This window comes from Neophocaena asiaeorientalis, unplaced genomic scaffold (genome assembly GCF_003031525.2).
Source record: "Neophocaena asiaeorientalis asiaeorientalis breed wild unplaced genomic scaffold, Neophocaena_asiaeorientalis_V1.1 scaffold78, whole genome shotgun sequence".
In the NCBI taxonomy this organism is placed as follows: domain Eukaryota; kingdom Metazoa; phylum Chordata; class Mammalia; order Artiodactyla; family Phocoenidae; genus Neophocaena; species Neophocaena asiaeorientalis.
In genome coordinates, this window is record NW_020175018.1 from 8,489,331 (window position 1) to 8,508,511 (window position 19,181).

A 19,181-nucleotide genomic window follows, 5' to 3' on the forward strand; every position below is an offset into this window, starting at 1 on the left:
AACATTCATAAGTATTTTGGGTCCTTCTTCAATTGACATTTTTTTTGGGTTTTTTTGGCTGCGTTGGGTCTTCGTTGGTGCGCACGGGCTTTCTCGAGTTGCGGCGAGCAGGGGCTACTGTTCGTTGTGGTGCGCAGGCTTCTCATTGCGGTGGCTTCTCTTGTTGCGGAGCACGGGCTCTAGGCGCGCAGGCTTCAGTAGTTGCAGCACGTGGATTCAGTAGTTGCAGCACGCAGGCTTCAGTAGTTTGTGGCACATGGGCTCAGTAGTTGCGTCGTGCGGGCTCTAGGGCGTACAGGCTCAGTAGTTGTGGTGCATGGGCTTAGTTGCTCCGTGGCATGTGGGATCTTCCTGGACCAGGGATCGAACCCATGTCCTCTGCATTGGCAGGTAGATTCTTAACCACTGAGCCACCAGGGAAGTCCCAGTTGACCTTTTTTTTTTTGTGGTACGCGGGCCTCTCACTTCTGTGGCCTCTCCCGTTGCGGAGCACAGGCTCCAGACGCGCAGGCTCAGCGGCCATGGCTGATGGGACCAGCTGCTACGCGGCACTTGGTATCTTCCTGGACCAGGGCACGAACCTGTGTCCCCTGCATTGGCAGGCAGACTCTCAACCACTGCGCCACCAGGGAAGCCCTGGGGGCTACCCTTTGTTGCGGTGCGCAGGCTTCTCATTGCAGTGGCTTCTCTTGTTGTGGAGCATGGGCTCTAGGCGTGCGGGTTTCAGTAGTTTGGCACATGGGCTCAGTAGTCGTGGTTCGCGGACTCTAGAGTGCAGGCTCATTAGTTGTGGCACACGGGCTTAGTTGCCCCACGGCATGTGGGATCTTCCAGACCAGGGCTCAAACCCGTGTCCCTTGCATTGGCAGGCGAATTCTTAACCACTGCGCCACCAGGGAAGCCCTGTGCCTTGCTTTCTGATAAGACGAGATTTGTATACTTGTTTTGAAATAGTTCAGCTCTTAACCTGAAGCTGAGTAAAATTACTTAGTTTGAACCATTTTTATTTGTATTTTCACTGCAGTATGACGTAAGTAGTGGGAACTGTAGATCATCAGGAATTTATCTTTAATTTTCTGATTGTGGATTTTTCTAGCACACACTTTCATTTCCTAAGCATGCTTTCTTGAAGACATAAAATCTCTACTGTAAAAGCATCTCAAACTGCCTAAAGTAGCTTTTTATAACTGGTAAATCAAGTAGAGCCTAGTTGGTATTGTTGCAGTGAAGGGAAACAGGAGCTATAAGGTTAGAAGCAGAAAATTAAGACCAGGAAATGACTGGATATTGCCTTTGGAACATTTTGTCCTTTGATTCCATAAATGTAGTTTTGCTCTCAAGGAAATGGGCTTGTAGCCAATTCTACCATTCAAATTATTACCTTTATTTGATATTAATTAGAAAGGACAGATGTTATTCCAGTAATGCTTCTTTTGCACATAAATAGTGGGTGTGTTCTTAGTTTTCTTTGGACCAAGGAAAGTGGAAGAACTACTTTTTAAAAAGTTATTATTTGGTTTTTTTTTTGGTTTTTTTTGGTGGGTTTTTTTGCGGTATGCAGGCCTCTCACTGTTGTGGCCTCTCCCGTTGCGGAGCACAGGCTCTGGACGTGCAGGCTCAGCGGCCATGGCTCACGGGCCCAGCCGCTCTGCAGCATGTGGGATCTTCCCGGACCGGGGCACGAACCCGTGTCCCCTGCATCGGCAGGCAGACTCTCAACCGCTGCGCGGTTAAGCCCATTATTTGGGCTTAATAAAGGGAAGCCCATTATTTGTTTTTTTAACTTCACCTCCCGTAGGTGGACTAGAGTTTATTTAGAAATAGTTGAAAGTTGGGTAGGGAGATATTAGTTGGATGCTTACTAGTTGGCAGGTAATGTGATGTGAGAAGTGAGACAATCCCTATAAAAATCACGATTCAGTGGCTGCCTATAATGTAAATAATAAGTGTCCAATGATCATATTACTGAATCATTGAACCATGACAATCTTGTGAGGTAGGTATTAACATTCTCATTTTATTTACTTATTTATTTGGCTGCGCTGGGTCTTCGTTGCTGAGTGCGGGCTTTCTCTAGTTGCAGCGAGCAGGGGCTACTCTTCATTGCAGTGCGCAGAGTTCTCGTTGAGGTCATTTCTCTTGTTGCGGAGCACGGGTTCTGGGCACGCAAGCTTCAGTAGTCGCAGCACGTGGGCTCAGTAGTTGTGGCATGTGGGCTTTAGTAGTTGTGGCGAACGGGCTTAACTGCTCCGCGGCATGTGGGATCTTCCCAGACTGGGAATCGAACCTGTGTCCCCTGCATTGGCAGGCGGATTTTTTAACCACTGTGCCACCGGGGAAGTCCAACATTCTCATTTTAGAGATGAGACAGTTGTGGCTTCTAGAGGTTAATTTGTCCATAGCCAATAGAGTTAGTGTTAGAGGCATGTCCCCAACTCAGATCTGTCTTATTGTGGAGCCCAAATAGGACTACTAAGTACAGTTGTGTAAGCTACACTGTGCAGTCCCAGGGGGGTCCTGTTCACACAGCCTGTGATGTGTGCCACAAGCCAACTCTTGTTCCAGTTGTGTTTTTTGTTTTTGATTTGTTTACCACTACTCTACTTTGTAAGTAGAATTACGAATAAATCATTCACTGAATAGTCTCTGTCCTTGCAAACATTCATGTCTGTGTTTGGCTATTTAATGTTTTTTTTCTTCTCAATTCAGGAGTATTTTAAAAGAACTCTCCCTTCCTCTTCTTAAAGATTACGTGGAGATGAACACAAATCTAAATATGATTCTTAGTTGTATTATCTGTACATACCGGCTTTGCTTTTTTATTTTTATATTTGGGCTAAATTAAGTTAGAAGTCTTTTTTGGGTTTCAAAATAAAGATAATTGTTTGCATTTTGTAGCATGCTATTTGGTCCTGCCCAGTATTCTTATGGTAAATGTTAAACTTTAATGACACTTATAAAATGTTCAGGTTTAATGATACTTTAATGACACTCATAATAGGAAATGGTATTTGTTTTTGTTTTATTTTTAAGTCATTAACAAAGCTAAAATCTTTCAGATTTCCTTTTCTAGCACTAAACCAAAATCTGTAGAATACCCAATATCCAAATTGGATAAAAGAATACTTTGGCTTTTATTCTTGGCATTTATAAAATTCAGTTCATTAAACATGTATTGTAGATATACTCTCTACCCTCAGCTACCTGAAGCTTTGGGAATATAAAGATAATTGAAGAAACAGTCTCTGCTATCTAATAATGCCCAGTCTGGTTGAAGAGGCCCACTAAGCAAATATTCTCTAAAACAAGTAGCAATGCTGGAATAAACAAGTATGCTAATATTTTGATAGCACTCTCTAAGGAGGGAGTGATTAAGCCGCATATATCAGGCTTAAGATCTCTCAGAGGAGGTAACAGAGTTTAAGCTTGGTCTTTAAGAGTAGAAAGGCAAAGGAGAGGAAGGCTTTCCAGGAAAGGGAACGGTCTGTGCAAAGTCTAGATGTTTAAAGGTTTATGGTGTGTCTTGGGGAGTTTGAGTAGTTTGATGTGACAGATAAGAGATGGAAAAGTAAATTGGGCAGAGTTGTGAGAAACTCATAGAACATAGTAATGAATATGGGCATTATCTGATGGACGTTGAGGAAACATTGGAGGGTATAAAAATAAGGCAGTGCTTGATCAGAACTAAGATTTGCACTTGTAATTTGAATGGCCATATGAATGATAAATCAGAGGAGAGTGAGAAAGAAGGCAGGGAAACTACTACCTTTCCAGTAGGTAGGCTTATGTAAAATGAAAGAGATTCCTGTGGTGTTAGCTATGCAGAGAGACAGAGGGGAAAAAATGGGCAGTTGAGCAAGGAGCAGTAGGGTTTGTGAGTAGTGTGGAAATGAGAGGAGTGAAGGATGACTGTAATCCTTCATTTGGTAACTGAGTGGAAAGTAGTGCAATTCATTAATTTTTTTTTTAAAGATGCAGGAAGAGAATTAGAGTTAAGTTTTGACGTAAGTTTGGAGTATCTAGCTGAAGGTGTCTGTCCACTAGATAGAGAGGGGTTGTAGATGTATATTAGGGATTGTTTATGTATCGTTGGGATTGGATGAAATGGCACAGGAAAATCTGTAAAATGAAGTTATTGCCAAAAACAGAATCCTGGACGAACACCTTTTGAGGGGCATGTAGAGAAAAGAAACAGTTGTGTTCTCAAAATTGCATCTTTCATAGAAACCACATTTTTTTCTATTTTAAAAAAATAGCCTTTTTTAAAAGAGCAGTTTTAGATTCACAGCAAAATTGAGAGGAAGGTACAGAGATTTCCCATATAACTTTTGCCCCAACACATGCATAGCCTCTCCCGCTATGAATATCCCCTTCCAAGTTTAAGTCTATTGAGGTAAAATTTACACACAGTAAAATACAGCCCTTTTAGGTATACAGTTCTATGAACTTTAATGAATGTAAACTCTTACGTAATCACCACGACCACCACAGTCAAGATACAGAATATTTTCATTACTCCAGAAAGTCCCTTTATAGTTCTTTTTAGTCATTCATCTTTCCCCTTCCCAGCCTCTGACAATCAGTGATCTGATTTCTGTCTCTATAGTTTTGCCTTTTCTGGAATGCCATGTAAATTGAATCATACAGTATATAGCCTTTTGTGTCCACTTCTTTTACTTAGAATAATGCTTTTGAGATTTATCCATGTTATTTTAGTATCAGTGGCAGTTTGTTTATCCATTCACCAGCTGATAAACATTTACTTTGTATTTAGTTTTTGGCAATTATGAATAATGCTGCTATAAACATTCACAGACAGGTCTTTGTATAGACATGTATTTTTATTTTTCTTGGGTAAACACCTAGGAGTGAGTCATAGATAAGTGTATGTTTAACTTTATAAAATTTACATAAAGTGACTGTACCATTTTGTATTCCCACCAGCAGTGTATGAGCATTTTTCAGTTGCTCCACATTCTTGCCAGCGCTTGGTATTTTCAGGATTGTTTTGTTTTTAATTTTAGCCATTCTTATAGGTATATAGCGGCATCCTATAGTGGTGTCAGTTTCCCTAATGGTTAATGATACTGAGTTTCTTTCAAGTGCTTATTTGCAATGTCTTCTTGCGTGAAATGCCCTTTATTTAAATTGGGTTGCTTGTTTTATTATTGAGTTATAAGAATTTTGTGTATATTTTGGATATAATTCCTTCATCAGACATACGATTTGTAAATATTTTCTTGAAGTCTGCGGCTTGTCTTTTCATTCTGTGAACAGTGTTTTCCAAGCAGCAGTTTCTAGTTTAATAGAGTGCTTCATGTTTCTCTTTTATGCATACTTTTTGTGTCCTAAGAAATCTTTGTGTCCCAGAATTACAAAGATTTTTTCCTGTGTTTTCTTCTGTAAATATTGTAGTTTTAGGATTTACATTTAGATCTGCAGTCCATTTTGCATTAATTTTGTATGTGACGTAAAGAGATTGATGTTTTTGCATATGTATGATGTCAAGTTAATTGTTCCACCACCATTTGTTTTATTTTATTACCTTTCTCTGTTGAATTATCTGGCCAACTTTGTTGAAACCAATTGGCCATGTATGTGTGGGTCTATTTCTGGATTCTATTTTGTTTCCTTGTTCTGTATTATCTGTCCTTTCACTAATACCGTGTCTTGATTACTTTACCTGCAACTACATTTATTTTAGAGATCATCGTGGTATCTGTTAGGAATGCTGTTAGCAGCAAGGAACAGAAAGCCATGCTAATAATGAGTTTATTTTTGTTATGACAAGAAGTCAGACAAGCAGTTGCTGATTTAAGCTGTTCATTTATACGAGGGGTTAACAAACTATAGCCTGCTGGCCTAATCTGGCCTGCCACTTGTTTTGTAAATCACCTGTGGAGGTTCTTGAAAATGCATATGCCAAGGCTTTATCTCTGAGACTGATTTAGTTGCTAGGGTAGGAGGTGAGGGGATAGAGGGAGGATCAGGTATTTTAATTTTAACATGCTCCCTGGTGATATTGGTAATTGTGTTGTTTAGTCATGGTTAAGAACCATTAATCTAAGGTTGGTTGTTAGAGTGTGGTCTCCAGACTAGCAGCATCACCATCTCCTGGAAACTTTTTAAAAATTCAAATTATCAGGCCCATCCCAGCCTTACTGAATGGGAATTCTTGTTAGGGCCCAACAGATTGTGTTTCAACAAGTTCACCAGGTGATTCTTAGGCATGCCAAAGCTTGAGAACCTTGAAAAGCATTGCTGAGTGTTTCCCAGATAAGCCTAGGGAAGATTAATTGACTGTCTTTTAAAAAACGAAAAACTTAATTGAGATAAGTATTAAATTATGTGACAGATAGTTAAGTTTGAAATTGGATTGAAGGTGCACAAATGATCTAACATGGTAAGTGCTGAGTACTGTATTGGACCTAATTATTCAAAGCATAAGTTAGGTTGCTATTTTTAAGCAGCTTTTAAAAATCATTTTTGTGTGTGTGCATTACTTTTTCCTACCCTTTAAGGAAGAGTTAAGGAAATAGAAGGCAGTTCTTGCGTTTACAGACTTTATAAACAAGGGAAGAATGCAGATAAACATGTATAAACACAAAAGGCAAACATATAAACATGTTTCTTTCAGGGTTTGTAAATATATTACAGTGGAGGTAGCCTATCCAAAAGAAAACTTGAGTTTATTTAGCCTATATACCAAAGAAAAAACAGTACCTCATAGCATGTAAAATGTTTTCAGTTTAGTTTGCTCTTTAATGGTAACCTTCCCAATTATCATTACTAATTGCTTAAACATGGAGTCTAATATCTTTTCTTCATCTGATTTTAGGGAGCTGTAAATATCCTACTTATGTTATTTCTCCTTCCACTTGGACAATGGTTTAGATTCAATTAGGCTATCTTTTATTTCCTGCAGGTGATTCCTGCAGTATTTCTTATCCAGTTCTGAAAAAATAAGAGGTTAATTAGAACTAAGCTCTAGTTTGTTTTCTAGATGCTTTAAAAAACTTTTGAAAGGAGAACTTCTGAAAAAAGAAATTTGATTACACTTGTGATGTATAGGATCAGTCATAGCAAAGAGTTAAACTTATTTGACTGAATTGTAGTTCCAATAGCAGTAACTCTGAATATAAAAGGAAGTTCACAAAAACAGATGCTGTCATTGAAACCAGAGACTGAACACCTCTCCGGCCCTTATTTCCAAGGCAAGAATAGCTGACATGTTAGAATTTCCTTGGGAAAATGAAGCAAAAAAGACTTACGACTGTTTCTCAATCATAGTTTACAGCCAAAGGGACTTGAATTTTATGGAGTTACAAAAGATGTTTGAACTGGGTTCCTTAGTAGTCCAGAGTACCTCTGTTATTGGAATTTTGCTTCTTAACTGTGTCTTAATTTTACTGGGAAGACCTCATTGTCTTTAACAATCTCATAGCCCCACCCATTTTAACTTTTTGTCAGGTTTTAGTCTTCAGAAACCCTCCTAAATCAGCACACTTTTTTTTTCATCATGATTTCCTTTTCGTAAATTAATTCTCTTGTTAATTTTTCTAGTATTTCTTGAATAAGCATTTGGTGACAATACTGGGTTTTGTCACTTGTGGTTTTCCTTAGCGTTGGGCACCTGATTCTCCACCTGATTCTGCACTTGTTTACTTCCTTGTTGAGCAACTAATAATAAACCATCATGACTCTAGAAAAATACTTGACGTTGAAAAGGAATGCTTCTGTTCCTCAGGGTCATTTTATACGTGCATCTCCCCAGCTTTATTCAAATGTCTCAGAACTTTAAGAACTATTTATGTCAGCGAAGTCTCCCTCAGAAATACAGGAGACTTAACTTATAGCAAGGGTGGTAAAAATGCATGTGATGATTTACTACCTAATAAGTATGTTTCCACTGATAATTTTCGGGAGCAAACACATTTTCCCTTTTCCTTAAGCATAAGAGAAGCTTCTCCTCTTTTTTAAAATTAATTAACTTTTGGCTGTGTTGGATCTTTGTTGCTGCACGTGGGCTTTCTCTAGTTGTGGCGAGCAGGGGGGCTACTCTTCGTTTTGGTGTGCAAGCTTCTCATTGTGGTGGCTTCTCTTGTTGCGGAGCATGGGCTCTAGGCGCGCGGGCTTCAGTAGTTTTGGCACGCAGGCTCAGTAGTTGTGGCTTGTGGGCTCTAGAGCACAGGCTCAGTAGTTGTGGCGCATGGGCTTAGTTGCTCTGCGGCATGTGGGATCTTCCCGGACCAGGGCTCGAACCCGTGTCCCCTCCATTGGCAGGTGGATTCTTAACCACTGCACCACCAGGCAAGTCCGAGAAGCTTCTCCTCTTAACAAGCTTTATTTCTCATCATACAAGTAAAATTACAAATATTTTAGTTGTTAATTAGTTTAGGACACGGTAGAAAACTTAATAAAATTGACAGACTATCACATATATTTCTGGGTATTGGTCTCAAATTCACTATACACTTTTTCATGAAAAGCTGTATGAATTAAGAGAGCAGCTGCAGCTCTTATTTATTATAGATCTTGATTTATTCTGTTTTTTAAAGACATTCAGAAGATATCTGTATATCAAAAGAATTGCTGATGATTTTCTCTAGATGTGGACCCATTTAAATCAGTACTGGCCTCTCTCATTTTGTTGATTGCATATATTTGTGACCCTTAGATTATAGGGAATGGAAGTGAACAGCAGCTGCAAAAAGAGCTAGCAGATGTGCTGATGGATCCTCCAATGGACGACCAGCCAGGGGACAAGGAGCTTGTGGAAAGGTCACAATTGGATGGCGAAGGAGATGGACCTCTTTCTAATCAACTCTCAGCTTCATCCACCATTAACCCTGTGTCATTAGTAGGGCTCCAGAAACCAGAGATGAGCCTGCCAGTGAAACCTGGACAAGGAGGTTAGGATTGCTGCATTGCTTGCATAACTGAAGGTTATTGTTTTTAATATTTGAGTGTCCATTCTGTACTAGGTTTGATTCAAAGCAAGCAAAAACCATTATCTACGTTCTCTAGAATCTTCAGATTCTAGATTTAGGGGGATGTGAGAGGAGTAAATATATGTACTATTCTGATTTCCCTTTAAATGTATGTCAGTTTAAAAAAATTTTTTATTGGGATAGTGTTGATTTACAATGTTGTTCTGGTTTCAGGTGTGCAGCAAAGTGAATCAATTATACATATGTCCACTCTAAATGTATGTCATTTATACCACAGAAAGAGAAACAGTAGCTATAAGACATTGAGGGAGTCTTAGAGTATTTAAGGATCTTTTTCCAGGAAAGAAGGAATTTGAGTATAGTGTTGGAGAAATAGAGGAATAATGCTTGGTGAAGAGATGTTTGCCCCAGGCCTTTAATAGCTTGGCGGGAATAGTGGTCAAGTTGAAAAAAGGGAGCTGAAAGACGTAGCAAGGAAGGAGAAAAAAGGCAATTATAAAGGCTTTGGGGAAAGTAGGGTGTTAAAACTGTAGATGTTTATTGGGAAAGGGAAAGCAAGGGGACTGAGACAACATGATAGAGTAGCTACAATGATGAATGAGAAAAATAATTATAACAGAGCAGATCAGAAAGAAGACAGATAGGATTTTTCAGGGTGGTAAAATACTAAATGTATTTTTGATCTAAATGTAAATTATAAAGTCAAAACAAATTAGAGGAGTCAGGAAAGGTAAATCAGATCTGAGTCTCAGGTCACTGTTTAGATTTGGGATTGAGACTACAGCCATACCTAAAATTTTTAGTGTTGGTGACAGAGTTCTGGTGTGAGATTTCTGGCTTTAATGGGCATTTCTTCTGGGGCAATGGCATATTCTCTCATTAGTATTTAATTTTAGAACCTAAATGTAACGTGTAGATTTTTACTTGATATTCATGTCAACAAAATATCAAAGTGAAAATAATCACCTCCTTCTTGTTTCTTTCAGATTCTGAAGGGTCTAGTCCTTTCACGCCAGTGGCTGATGAGGACAGTGTAGTTTTCAGCAAACTAACTTATTTAGGCTGTGCCTCAGTAAATGCTCCCAGGAGTGAAGTGGAAGCCTTAAGGATGATGTCCATCTTAAGGGGCCAGTGTCAGATTTCACTAGATGTAACCCTGTCAGTGCCGAACGTATCTGAAGGAACTGTGAGGTGAGACCAGCTTCTTGAACTGTTTGTATTCAATAACATTTGATCAGATTTCTGACCTATAGTTTTAGAAAGAAGCAGTAGTGAACAAAATCTAATTATTTTATTCATGTTTAATTCATCTGGCACTTAGTTATCACATCTTCCAAGGATTGTGACCTTTATGAAAAATAGTCACTTGTTTGAACAGTTTTTTATACTCTTCCCCACCCCAGTTCTGTGTAGCACATTAGAAATTTAAATGTTTTGGGGATTATTGAAACATGTTGACCTAAGAGTCTGCCTAACAATTTATATTTCTCATGTGCCCCCAATACAAATACTAGCTTGACATATTAGTTCAGTATGAGATTTCATGCTGACTTTGGAAGTTACAGAAACCTGTTGGTAAATATTAACTATTCCAGTACAGATCCTAAATTTTTAAGATGAGGAAACTGAGGCCCAGAAAAGTCTCTCAAAATGGCTATTGTTTATACTAACTGAAACAGATAACAGTGATTAAAGGTAGCCAGTCAGATATCTGTATTAACTAGCTAAATACAAAACTCTAATAATGAGTTGAACAGAACTGAAATAAAATAACTTTTTCTTTATTATAAAAAATGCATACTTATTTCAGAAAAATCAGAGGACACAAACAAGCAAAAATTTAGGAAAATACTCTTTTTTTAATTTAATTTTTTTTATTGAAGTATAGTTGATTTACAATGTGCCAGTCTCTGCTGTACAGCAAAGTGACTCAGTTATACACATATAGACATTCTTTTTTCTTTAATATTTTTTTCCAGTATGGTTTATCACCGGATATTGAATATAGTTGCCTGTGCTACACAGTAGGACCTTGTTGTTTATTTATCCTATTATATAATAGTTTACACCTGCTAATCCCACACCCCCAGTCCTTCCCTCCTTCATCCCACTCCCCCTTGGCAACCACGAGTCTGCTCTCTATGTCTGTGAGTCTGTTCCTGTTTTGTAGATAGGTTCATTTGTGCCATATTTTAGATTAGGAAAATATTCTTAATTCTACTCTCCCGTTGGTAAATAACAGTTAACATCTTGGTTTATTAAGACCCTTTTTGTGTAGTTGTATGTGTATATGTTTGTGTATGTGTGTAAATACCTACATATATGGGCAAGTATAATTATACAACTTAGAATCAACATTTTTAACAACAGTGGAATAATATAATACATACCATCTTGTAACATGCTTTCCTCACTTAGTTTTTTATATTGTGAATCTCTTTCCATATCAGTAAATATGCTGAAAAATTTTAACTTATGATGGCACATGATGGGCTATTCAGAAATAACCAATCTCTAATGTTACATATTTTAGTTGTTTTAATGAGAAAAGTACTACTAATAATAGCGAATATTAAGCTTTTATTATATGAGCATGTAAGTGCTTTACCTGTAATTTTCTTATAAATTATTTTTTAGCTAAATTTTTATGTATTTTTGTATTTCCTTAGGATCAATTCCTAGAAGGTAGACTTACTGGGCCAAAGATTTGCCCATTTTTATGGGTTTTGATACATTGCCAAATAGCCATCTAGAAATATTGATCTAGTTCATACACTTTTATCAGCAGTGTATGAGAGTATCTGTTTCTCCACCCTCAATCATTTTGGATTTTTATGGTAGTAGAGTTGTAGCTGTATATGGTTAGCAGTAGTAGTAAGTTAATTAATTAATATTCCAGTTATCTGCATATATAATTCTTCTCTTGAGTATTTAAAGAACTGTTTCACAAAGACTCACAAATATTAATTTTAATTGTATTTATTAATGTGAAACTTAATAAAATTTTTTTAGCACTCATTTTTTTTCTTGTAATAAAGTTTATTTCTTTTTCTTTGGCTGCACTGCAGCTTGTGGGATCTTAGTTCCCTGACCAGGCCACCTCAGTGAAAGCGCTAAGTCCTAACCACTGGACCATCAGGGAATTCCTTAGCACTCATTTTTATATGAGCATTCATTTTTATGTGCTTCTTAGTCAATAGTCATTCCCCCCAACTGAAGTTATACTTTGTTCTAATATATTTTAATTCTATAAAGACATGAGAAAACTAGCTTCTCTCGCCCCATGTTTTCAGAGTCTTTATGAAAGTGCCTTTGAACTTGGATTAGGTCCCCTTCTTAGGTATTTCTATTATCCCCTGGGCTTTCCCATCAGTGGCCCTGCCCATTCAATGTTGAAATTGCATAATTTCTTTTTCAGTTTCTTTCATAGCTGTGTCATCAGTGCCCAGAATGGAGCCTGAAATGTTGTAGGTATCACATAAATATTTGTTGAATGAATACATTTTTGAATGAATGATATCCCTTTGATTTTCAGTGAATGGCATCCTTTTGATTTTATTAATGATTTTCTTTTTTTAGGTGTTAACATTTTTTACAGTCTCTCTCCCTTGTTTGCCATGAAGCAAAAGAACATGTTTCACTCTGAGAAAGCACATCACCTTTTTCTTTTTTAAAATAATAAAGCAGATTAGGTCATTCTTTTAGGAGATAATGAGAAGCACAGCTTTAATGATCTATTTTGGTATTCCAATTTACCCATTATCTTTATTTAGTTACAGACTATATAAGAAACATTGATACTGTTTATGCTTTCCTGATTGCCTCCCTAAAACATGGGGTTATGTAGTTTTTAGTATCATGGAATTGTGTAATCAGTAACTTTAAGAATTCACATATGACTTACTTATCAAGACTTAAGATTAATATGATTAGCATACCAAAAATGGATTATATGATCTTTTTGCTAGAAAGATGAGTCTTGAATCATAGTATGGATGTAGTGAAAATAGTCTACAGTCCCTCTAATCTCTTTATATCTTTTTTTCTGAACAGACTCTTAGATCCTCAGACAAACACTGAAATAGCAAACTACCCTATCTACAAAATCCTCTTCTGTGTTAGAGGGCATGATGGAACTCCTGAGAGTGACTGTTTTGCTTTCACTGAAAGTCATTACAATGCAGAGCTCTTCAGAATACATGTCTTCCGGTGTGAAATACAAGAAGCTGTAAGTACTTAAGAGGGAACTGTCTGCAAATGAAACTTCATCTGTACCCTCACTACGTTGAAATGATTATAGTATTTATTATGGTCATTTATAAGCCAAATGAAATTCTCTGCTACTGTTTATTTCAGCTGGATGGGCTGAAATGTAAATAAACTAAAAGTTTGGTTAACCTGAACCTCGTTGTTGAGACCAATTGACAGCTGCTTAATTGGGTTAAATAGGCATCTTGGTTCTAGCAGTGACGTATTTGCAAACCGTTCTTTTAGAGCTAAACTTGTAGAATTATTTTTATTATAATAGATACATTCAAGTAATTCCTAACAATTTTGGAAATCATCTTTCAGTTGGATTCACAACCACTTTTTTTTTTTTTTTTTGCGGTATGCGGGCCTCTCACAGTTGTGGCCTCTCCCGTCGCGGAGCACAGGCTCCGGATGCGCAGGCTCAGCGTCCATGGCTCACGGGCCCAGCCGCTCCGCGGCATGTGGGATCTTCCCAGACCGGGGCACAAACCCGTGTCCCCTGCATCGGCAGGCAGACTCTCCACCACTGCGCCACCAGGGAAGCCCCACAACCACTTCTTTTTTAAAGCCTCTTCTCTGACCATTTTTAGTGTTGCTTGCTTTATAGGTCTAATAAATTAGATAATGTGTCAAAAGAAATCAGTGGAGGAAAGATGAATTACTCCCCTCAAACAACATAGGTCACCTTCAGCCTTAACAAAAGTATTTTATTCTTGTGATAACAGCCCATTTCCTAACATGTCTGGTTGTAGGTGAGCCGGATACTTTACAGTTTTGCCACTGCCTTCCGCCGTTCTGCCAAGCAGACCCCCCTCTCAGCAACTGCTGCACCTCAGACTCCTGACAGTGACATCTTTACCTTCTCTGTGTCTTTAGAAATAAAAGAAGATGATGGGAAAGGTTATTTTAGGTAGGACATCTTATTTTATTCTTTTTATTTGAGTTTGTATTAACATGCTGTACTATCTGTGGATTTAGGGAAATTCTAGGTCAGATTACATAACTTTTACATTATAAAATGATTGCTTTTATGGATAGAGTTTAAAGGAAAATAAATAGGCAAATTTGTAGAGGCAAGATTTAAAGAATTTTAAACAATAAAAAAAATTCTTTCACGTAGGAAAATGTATCATGCTACCATGTTCTTTTAGATGGACTCAGAGTAACTGGCTGACTGCTGATATGAAATATGACAGAAGCTACGTCAGCTGGATCTGTAGCTGGATTTGTTTTGCTGGATTTTTTTTTTGTGTTTTGGTTGGTTAGTTGGTTTATTTGTTTTAATAATGTAAAGGTCTTAAGGCTGTTGAAATCAAGTTTTACCATTAAAGTTTATCTGAACACATTGGAAGGGGAGAATTGAGGTCTGTATCTGAAATCTAACCTTACATAGAAATAACTGGTTTTGGTTTTTAAGTAAAATTATGCTTCTTTGTGTAGTGAAAATAACCCTGGAATAGAAATTAAAACTTAAATTTAGTTTACTTATTGCTACCATTAACAGTGTGACCTTTTCCAAGTTTCTTTACATCTCCTGACATTAGTTTCCTTATTTATAAAATGATGTGGCTAGACTCTAAAATCTTTTATAACTTTAAAATATTATGGTTGCAAGATGATTGACTTTTTTTTTTCTCCATAGCCCATATCACAAAATGGGTGCCACTTGGGATCATAATCAATAGTTGCATATAGAAGTTTCTTTCCTCCATGACTACCTCATAAAATGAAATTCCATCAAAATATGAATGATTTCTAATATCTTGCTTTTAAATTAAAAAGCACAATGATTGGTCTGTTTGAAAAACTGATAACCTTTGCTCTCCCTCAAGAGACTTTGGAATTGTCATGCCATCTGGTGGCCAATTTAGTGTACAATGCAGCTTCAACTTTGATTTGTACAATCAAGTGTGAGGCCTTGTGCTCTATGCTTTCTTATTAGCTATATTTCTGTTCTCACAGCAACACTGTGATGTGGTGCTTTCTGCAGTATGCATTCCTGTACTGGGAAGTAGAAACTGTAATCTATAAACCTTGTAATAATTTTTTTCCTTTTTAAGAAACAGAACAGTTTGTTTAAACAGTTTTTTCCCTTTATTAAAAATATTTATGTAGATCACTTATAAACCCCAGTTATGAATAGGAAAGATTTCTAAGATCTCTCAGAAGAGAAGCACTAGGATAATTTCTCCTCCTTCTGAGATCAGGTATATTCTAAGTAGAAAGGTAACGATCACAAATATCCCTGGTCTGTTCACCTGTATAGCAAGGAAGTGCTATACAGAAAACCCCTGGATGGTCATTTGTTTTTCACATTTGTTAGGGCTTTGTTATCTTTTTGTTGCATTGTTTTCCTGAATTTATAGTTACATTAGAAAATAGTGTTGTGTGACCTAATAGACTGATGAAATCATTGACAAGTATGCCTTTCTGCATCAGATTTGAACTTTTCAAATGCAGTTCCTTTCATCCAGTGATTCTGTAGTATGTCTAGGAATTTACAGAAACAGTCATTGCGGTGCCAAAAGAGTTATCAGCGTGAACATTCCCCTTAACACAATAATAGCAAAATTAAAAAGTGGAAATTAAATGTTGACCAGAATAGAATGGTAAAAATACGATGCATTTCACAAAATATACAAATATCAAATCGTTATGTTGTAAACCTGAAACTAATGTTGTATGTCAGTTATACCTAAAAAAAGGTACAATGGTATACCCATATGACTTACCACCTATTTAAAAAATAAATGTATATATAGTTAGCCATAGTACAAGATAGATTGTGGTTTCGCCATAGCATAAATATAGACCAAGTGCCGTGGCAAGAATTAATGCTCTTCTTTTCATTCCTGAAAAAGTATAATCCTATATTATTAAAATTAGAAACCTGCATTTCAGTTTAGTCCTTAGGAAAATGGAGCATTTTCATTTATATCATTCAAAACACTTCGTTCTGATCTTATTTAATCTACAAAGTACCCCATTTGATATTGTCCTTATTTTATAGGTAAAGAAAGCCAGGGAAGATAACCTGGATGTCTGCTTCTTAATTTACACAATAGGAATTAAATGTAAAATTACTTGGTTGGATCCATTCATTCAATGATAGTGATAAGACCAGAAATACAGTCTAGACCCCCCCAACATCAGTGAAGTGAACTTCTACTGCTTATACTCTCCACCCTGCTTCCTATTAATGTAGCTTTTCCTTGCCCTTCAGACTCAGGACACCAGTGATAACTTTATTTCCACTGTTGTTGTTTTAAATACTGCTGAGAGATGAGATTATATTAATTTATACTTAAATATCCACAGAACATAGAGACTAGTGTATCTAATATAAATTAAAATCTGAGACCTGTCCATATCCTCATAGGTGAAAATTCTGTCAGCCACAAATATTTGACAGTTTAGTATGCAGACGTTTTTCTTGCACGTTGGTCATTTTTAGACTCTTATGCTAAGATTCTTTGATTTTCTAATCTCAGCGTTATCACATGTTCTTGAATTGGTTACTGGTGTAGTAGTGCAGATGGGAGTCAAACTAATTTTATTTCTTCAGAGCCAATTTTTAGTTTGAGTAGGTACTCAGAGCTCTCATGTAGCCTTTTATATTATCTTCTAATGGTTCTATTGCTATTATCTTAAAGTTGTACAGTAATAAGGCACCATTTAGATTTGCTGTATATTGGCTGATTGCTGTAGCAGATTTGTAAGCCTTTGAGAACAAAGGAGCTAGAGAAAGTGGTGGGTGGGAGACCAGGGGATTATTTTGGTAAACTGTCATTTAGAGAATATTTTCAACTGTTTTCTTAAGGTAATGTTTAACTGCATCATTAATGTTATTTTTATAGTTATTACACATGCTTACAGTAAGGTTATTGCTGCTTAAGGGAAGAATTAGGCAACAGCTTACTGTTGACTATATCTTCCTCATTTCTTGTTTTTTGAAAGCACCTTGTTTTGAAATTCAAAGGATCTATATAATTATCTTTTCTTCATTATATATTTAAACAAATAAGGCATGAATAATTTATTTGTAAAAAACAGTGACTAAATAGAAAGTGAAAAAAACTAACATTTTTTGAGTGCCTTGGAGCTTTATAAATATCTAATTTAATTTTCACAGCAACAAAAAAGAAAAAACTAAAGCCACGTTTTAGGGGTCATAAGAGTGGTTTTGTAGCTTTTATAAATGGTTTCTATAATGGTTTAGTGGATTACATACAGTAATGATGATATTTTCATATCAAGAGGCAGATGATGATTTTTAAATATCTGTTATGACTTGAATACCAGGCATAGAAAAGAATTAAATCTGATTCTTTTCAGTGCCTGATTTTCAAATCATAACAAAAATTGTTCTGGTGTATGTTATGAGAAAGTGCTTTGCAAGATTAATGAAACATGTTGTTCTACAGTGCAGTTCCTAAAGATAAAGACAGACAATGCTTTAAACTACGCCAAGGAATTGATAAAAAGATTGTCATCTATGTGCAACAAACAACTAATAAGGAACTTGCCATTGAAAGGTAAACATTTTTAGTAAGTTTGGCTTAAATATAAATTTTAGTTTTCGTCAGTCTAGTGGAGCAGTCATATACTGTATTCAAAAATGTATTTGCAAAATATTTTGTTCCCTGAGGAATTCTTTTGTTCATTAAAGTGAATACTTCATTCATTTTGAATTATCTCTCATAAATCTTCAGCTAATATGTTGATCTCAACTATGTGATAACACAAGGCAAACATAAAATTTGTTTATCTCAAAGAAATAAAGATGATTTTGGTAATGCTATTTTATTGATAATTTTAATATGTCCTTTTTTCTATCAAGAAGAATTTTTTTAAAGTGATCTAATTTAAACATCTTTCTGTAGTCTCTTTTCCAAATTTACGTCAGTTCTTTTTTTGCAGGTGTTTTGGTCTTCTCCTTAGCCCAGGAAAAGATGTACGAAATAGTGACATGCACTTGTTAGATTTGGTAAGGATTGCCTTTTTTTTTTTTTTTTTTAAGTTTATACACTATTTCCTCTATAAAGGTTGTTTCACCAAATCTAAGGTTAAAGCACATTTATGAAGCAATAAACAAAGATAAGGGAATTTCCTTATTTCCTACTTGCTGTTTACTAGTCTGACCTTAGAGCTACTTAGTCTGTCTCAGTTTCTTGATCGTGTAATAGTGAATAATTCTTGTTTATCATGTAGAGTTGATGTGGGAATCAAAGGAGACATTTTGTGAGAGTTATTTGCAAACTATCATGAGCTTTATAAAAGTAGGTGGTGTTCATATTGTTGATATTATGTGAAAACCTTTGTTTTCATAACTAAATTTATGTAGTAATTACTCACTTGACAGAAGAATTCAACATAGGTTTAGGTAGTAAATTTCCCTAGTGTCTGTACGGTTTGATATGATTTGCAAGCATTTACTGTATGTATAACTTTTCAGGAGCAGTTGCATAAATAATTGGCACATCTTTAATTTTAACTGTAATCATTTGTATATACTCCTAACTTTTATATATATATGATCCTGTTTCATATTCTTATATTTTTGTCACCTCTATTTTTTTAAAGGCAGCAGAATGGCGGGTTAGCTGTTTTGTGTGTGTGGGTTTTTTTTTTTTTTTGGCATTAATGTTGTTTTTACTCTTTTCTTTAGGAATCTATGGGCAAAAGTTCAGATGGAAAGTCCTATGTTATTACTGGGAGCTGGAATCCAAAATCTCCACATTTTCAGATTGTAAATGAAGAAACTCCTAAAGGTGATGCAGATTGCTGACATCATGAACAGAAATTTTAGTCCCAAGGAGATACCCAAATCTTAGCACTACTTATTTGATAAATATTTAGTGTTTACCTACTTCTGATGAAACAAAGGAATTTGAACAGTTTTTTGAGTTCACTGTTAAATTTGACCAGTAAACAAAGTATTTCTCCCTCCCTCTCCTTTCTTCATTTTTTCCTTTTCCT

At 36.3% G+C, this 19,181-nt stretch overlaps 1 protein-coding gene across 4 annotated transcripts in view; it reads left to right on the plus strand.

Moving 5' to 3' along the window:
* RABGAP1 (RAB GTPase activating protein 1) overlaps window positions 1-19,181 on the plus strand; it is a 169,863-nt gene that overhangs the window by 32,510 nt on the left and 118,172 nt on the right. For all 4 annotated transcript variants that reach the window (XM_024762276.1, XM_024762277.1, XM_024762278.1 and 1 more), the window contains exons 3-9: window positions 8,678-8,912; window positions 9,938-10,142; window positions 13,005-13,179; window positions 13,955-14,112; window positions 17,627-17,737; window positions 18,123-18,189; window positions 18,871-18,973. In XM_024762276.1, the coding sequence (XP_024618044.1) occupies window positions 8,678-8,912; window positions 9,938-10,142; window positions 13,005-13,179; window positions 13,955-14,112; window positions 17,627-17,737; window positions 18,123-18,189; window positions 18,871-18,973 (1,054 nt within the window). The remainder of the gene's footprint in view (window positions 1-8,677; window positions 8,913-9,937; window positions 10,143-13,004; window positions 13,180-13,954; window positions 14,113-17,626; window positions 17,738-18,122; window positions 18,190-18,870; window positions 18,974-19,181) is intronic.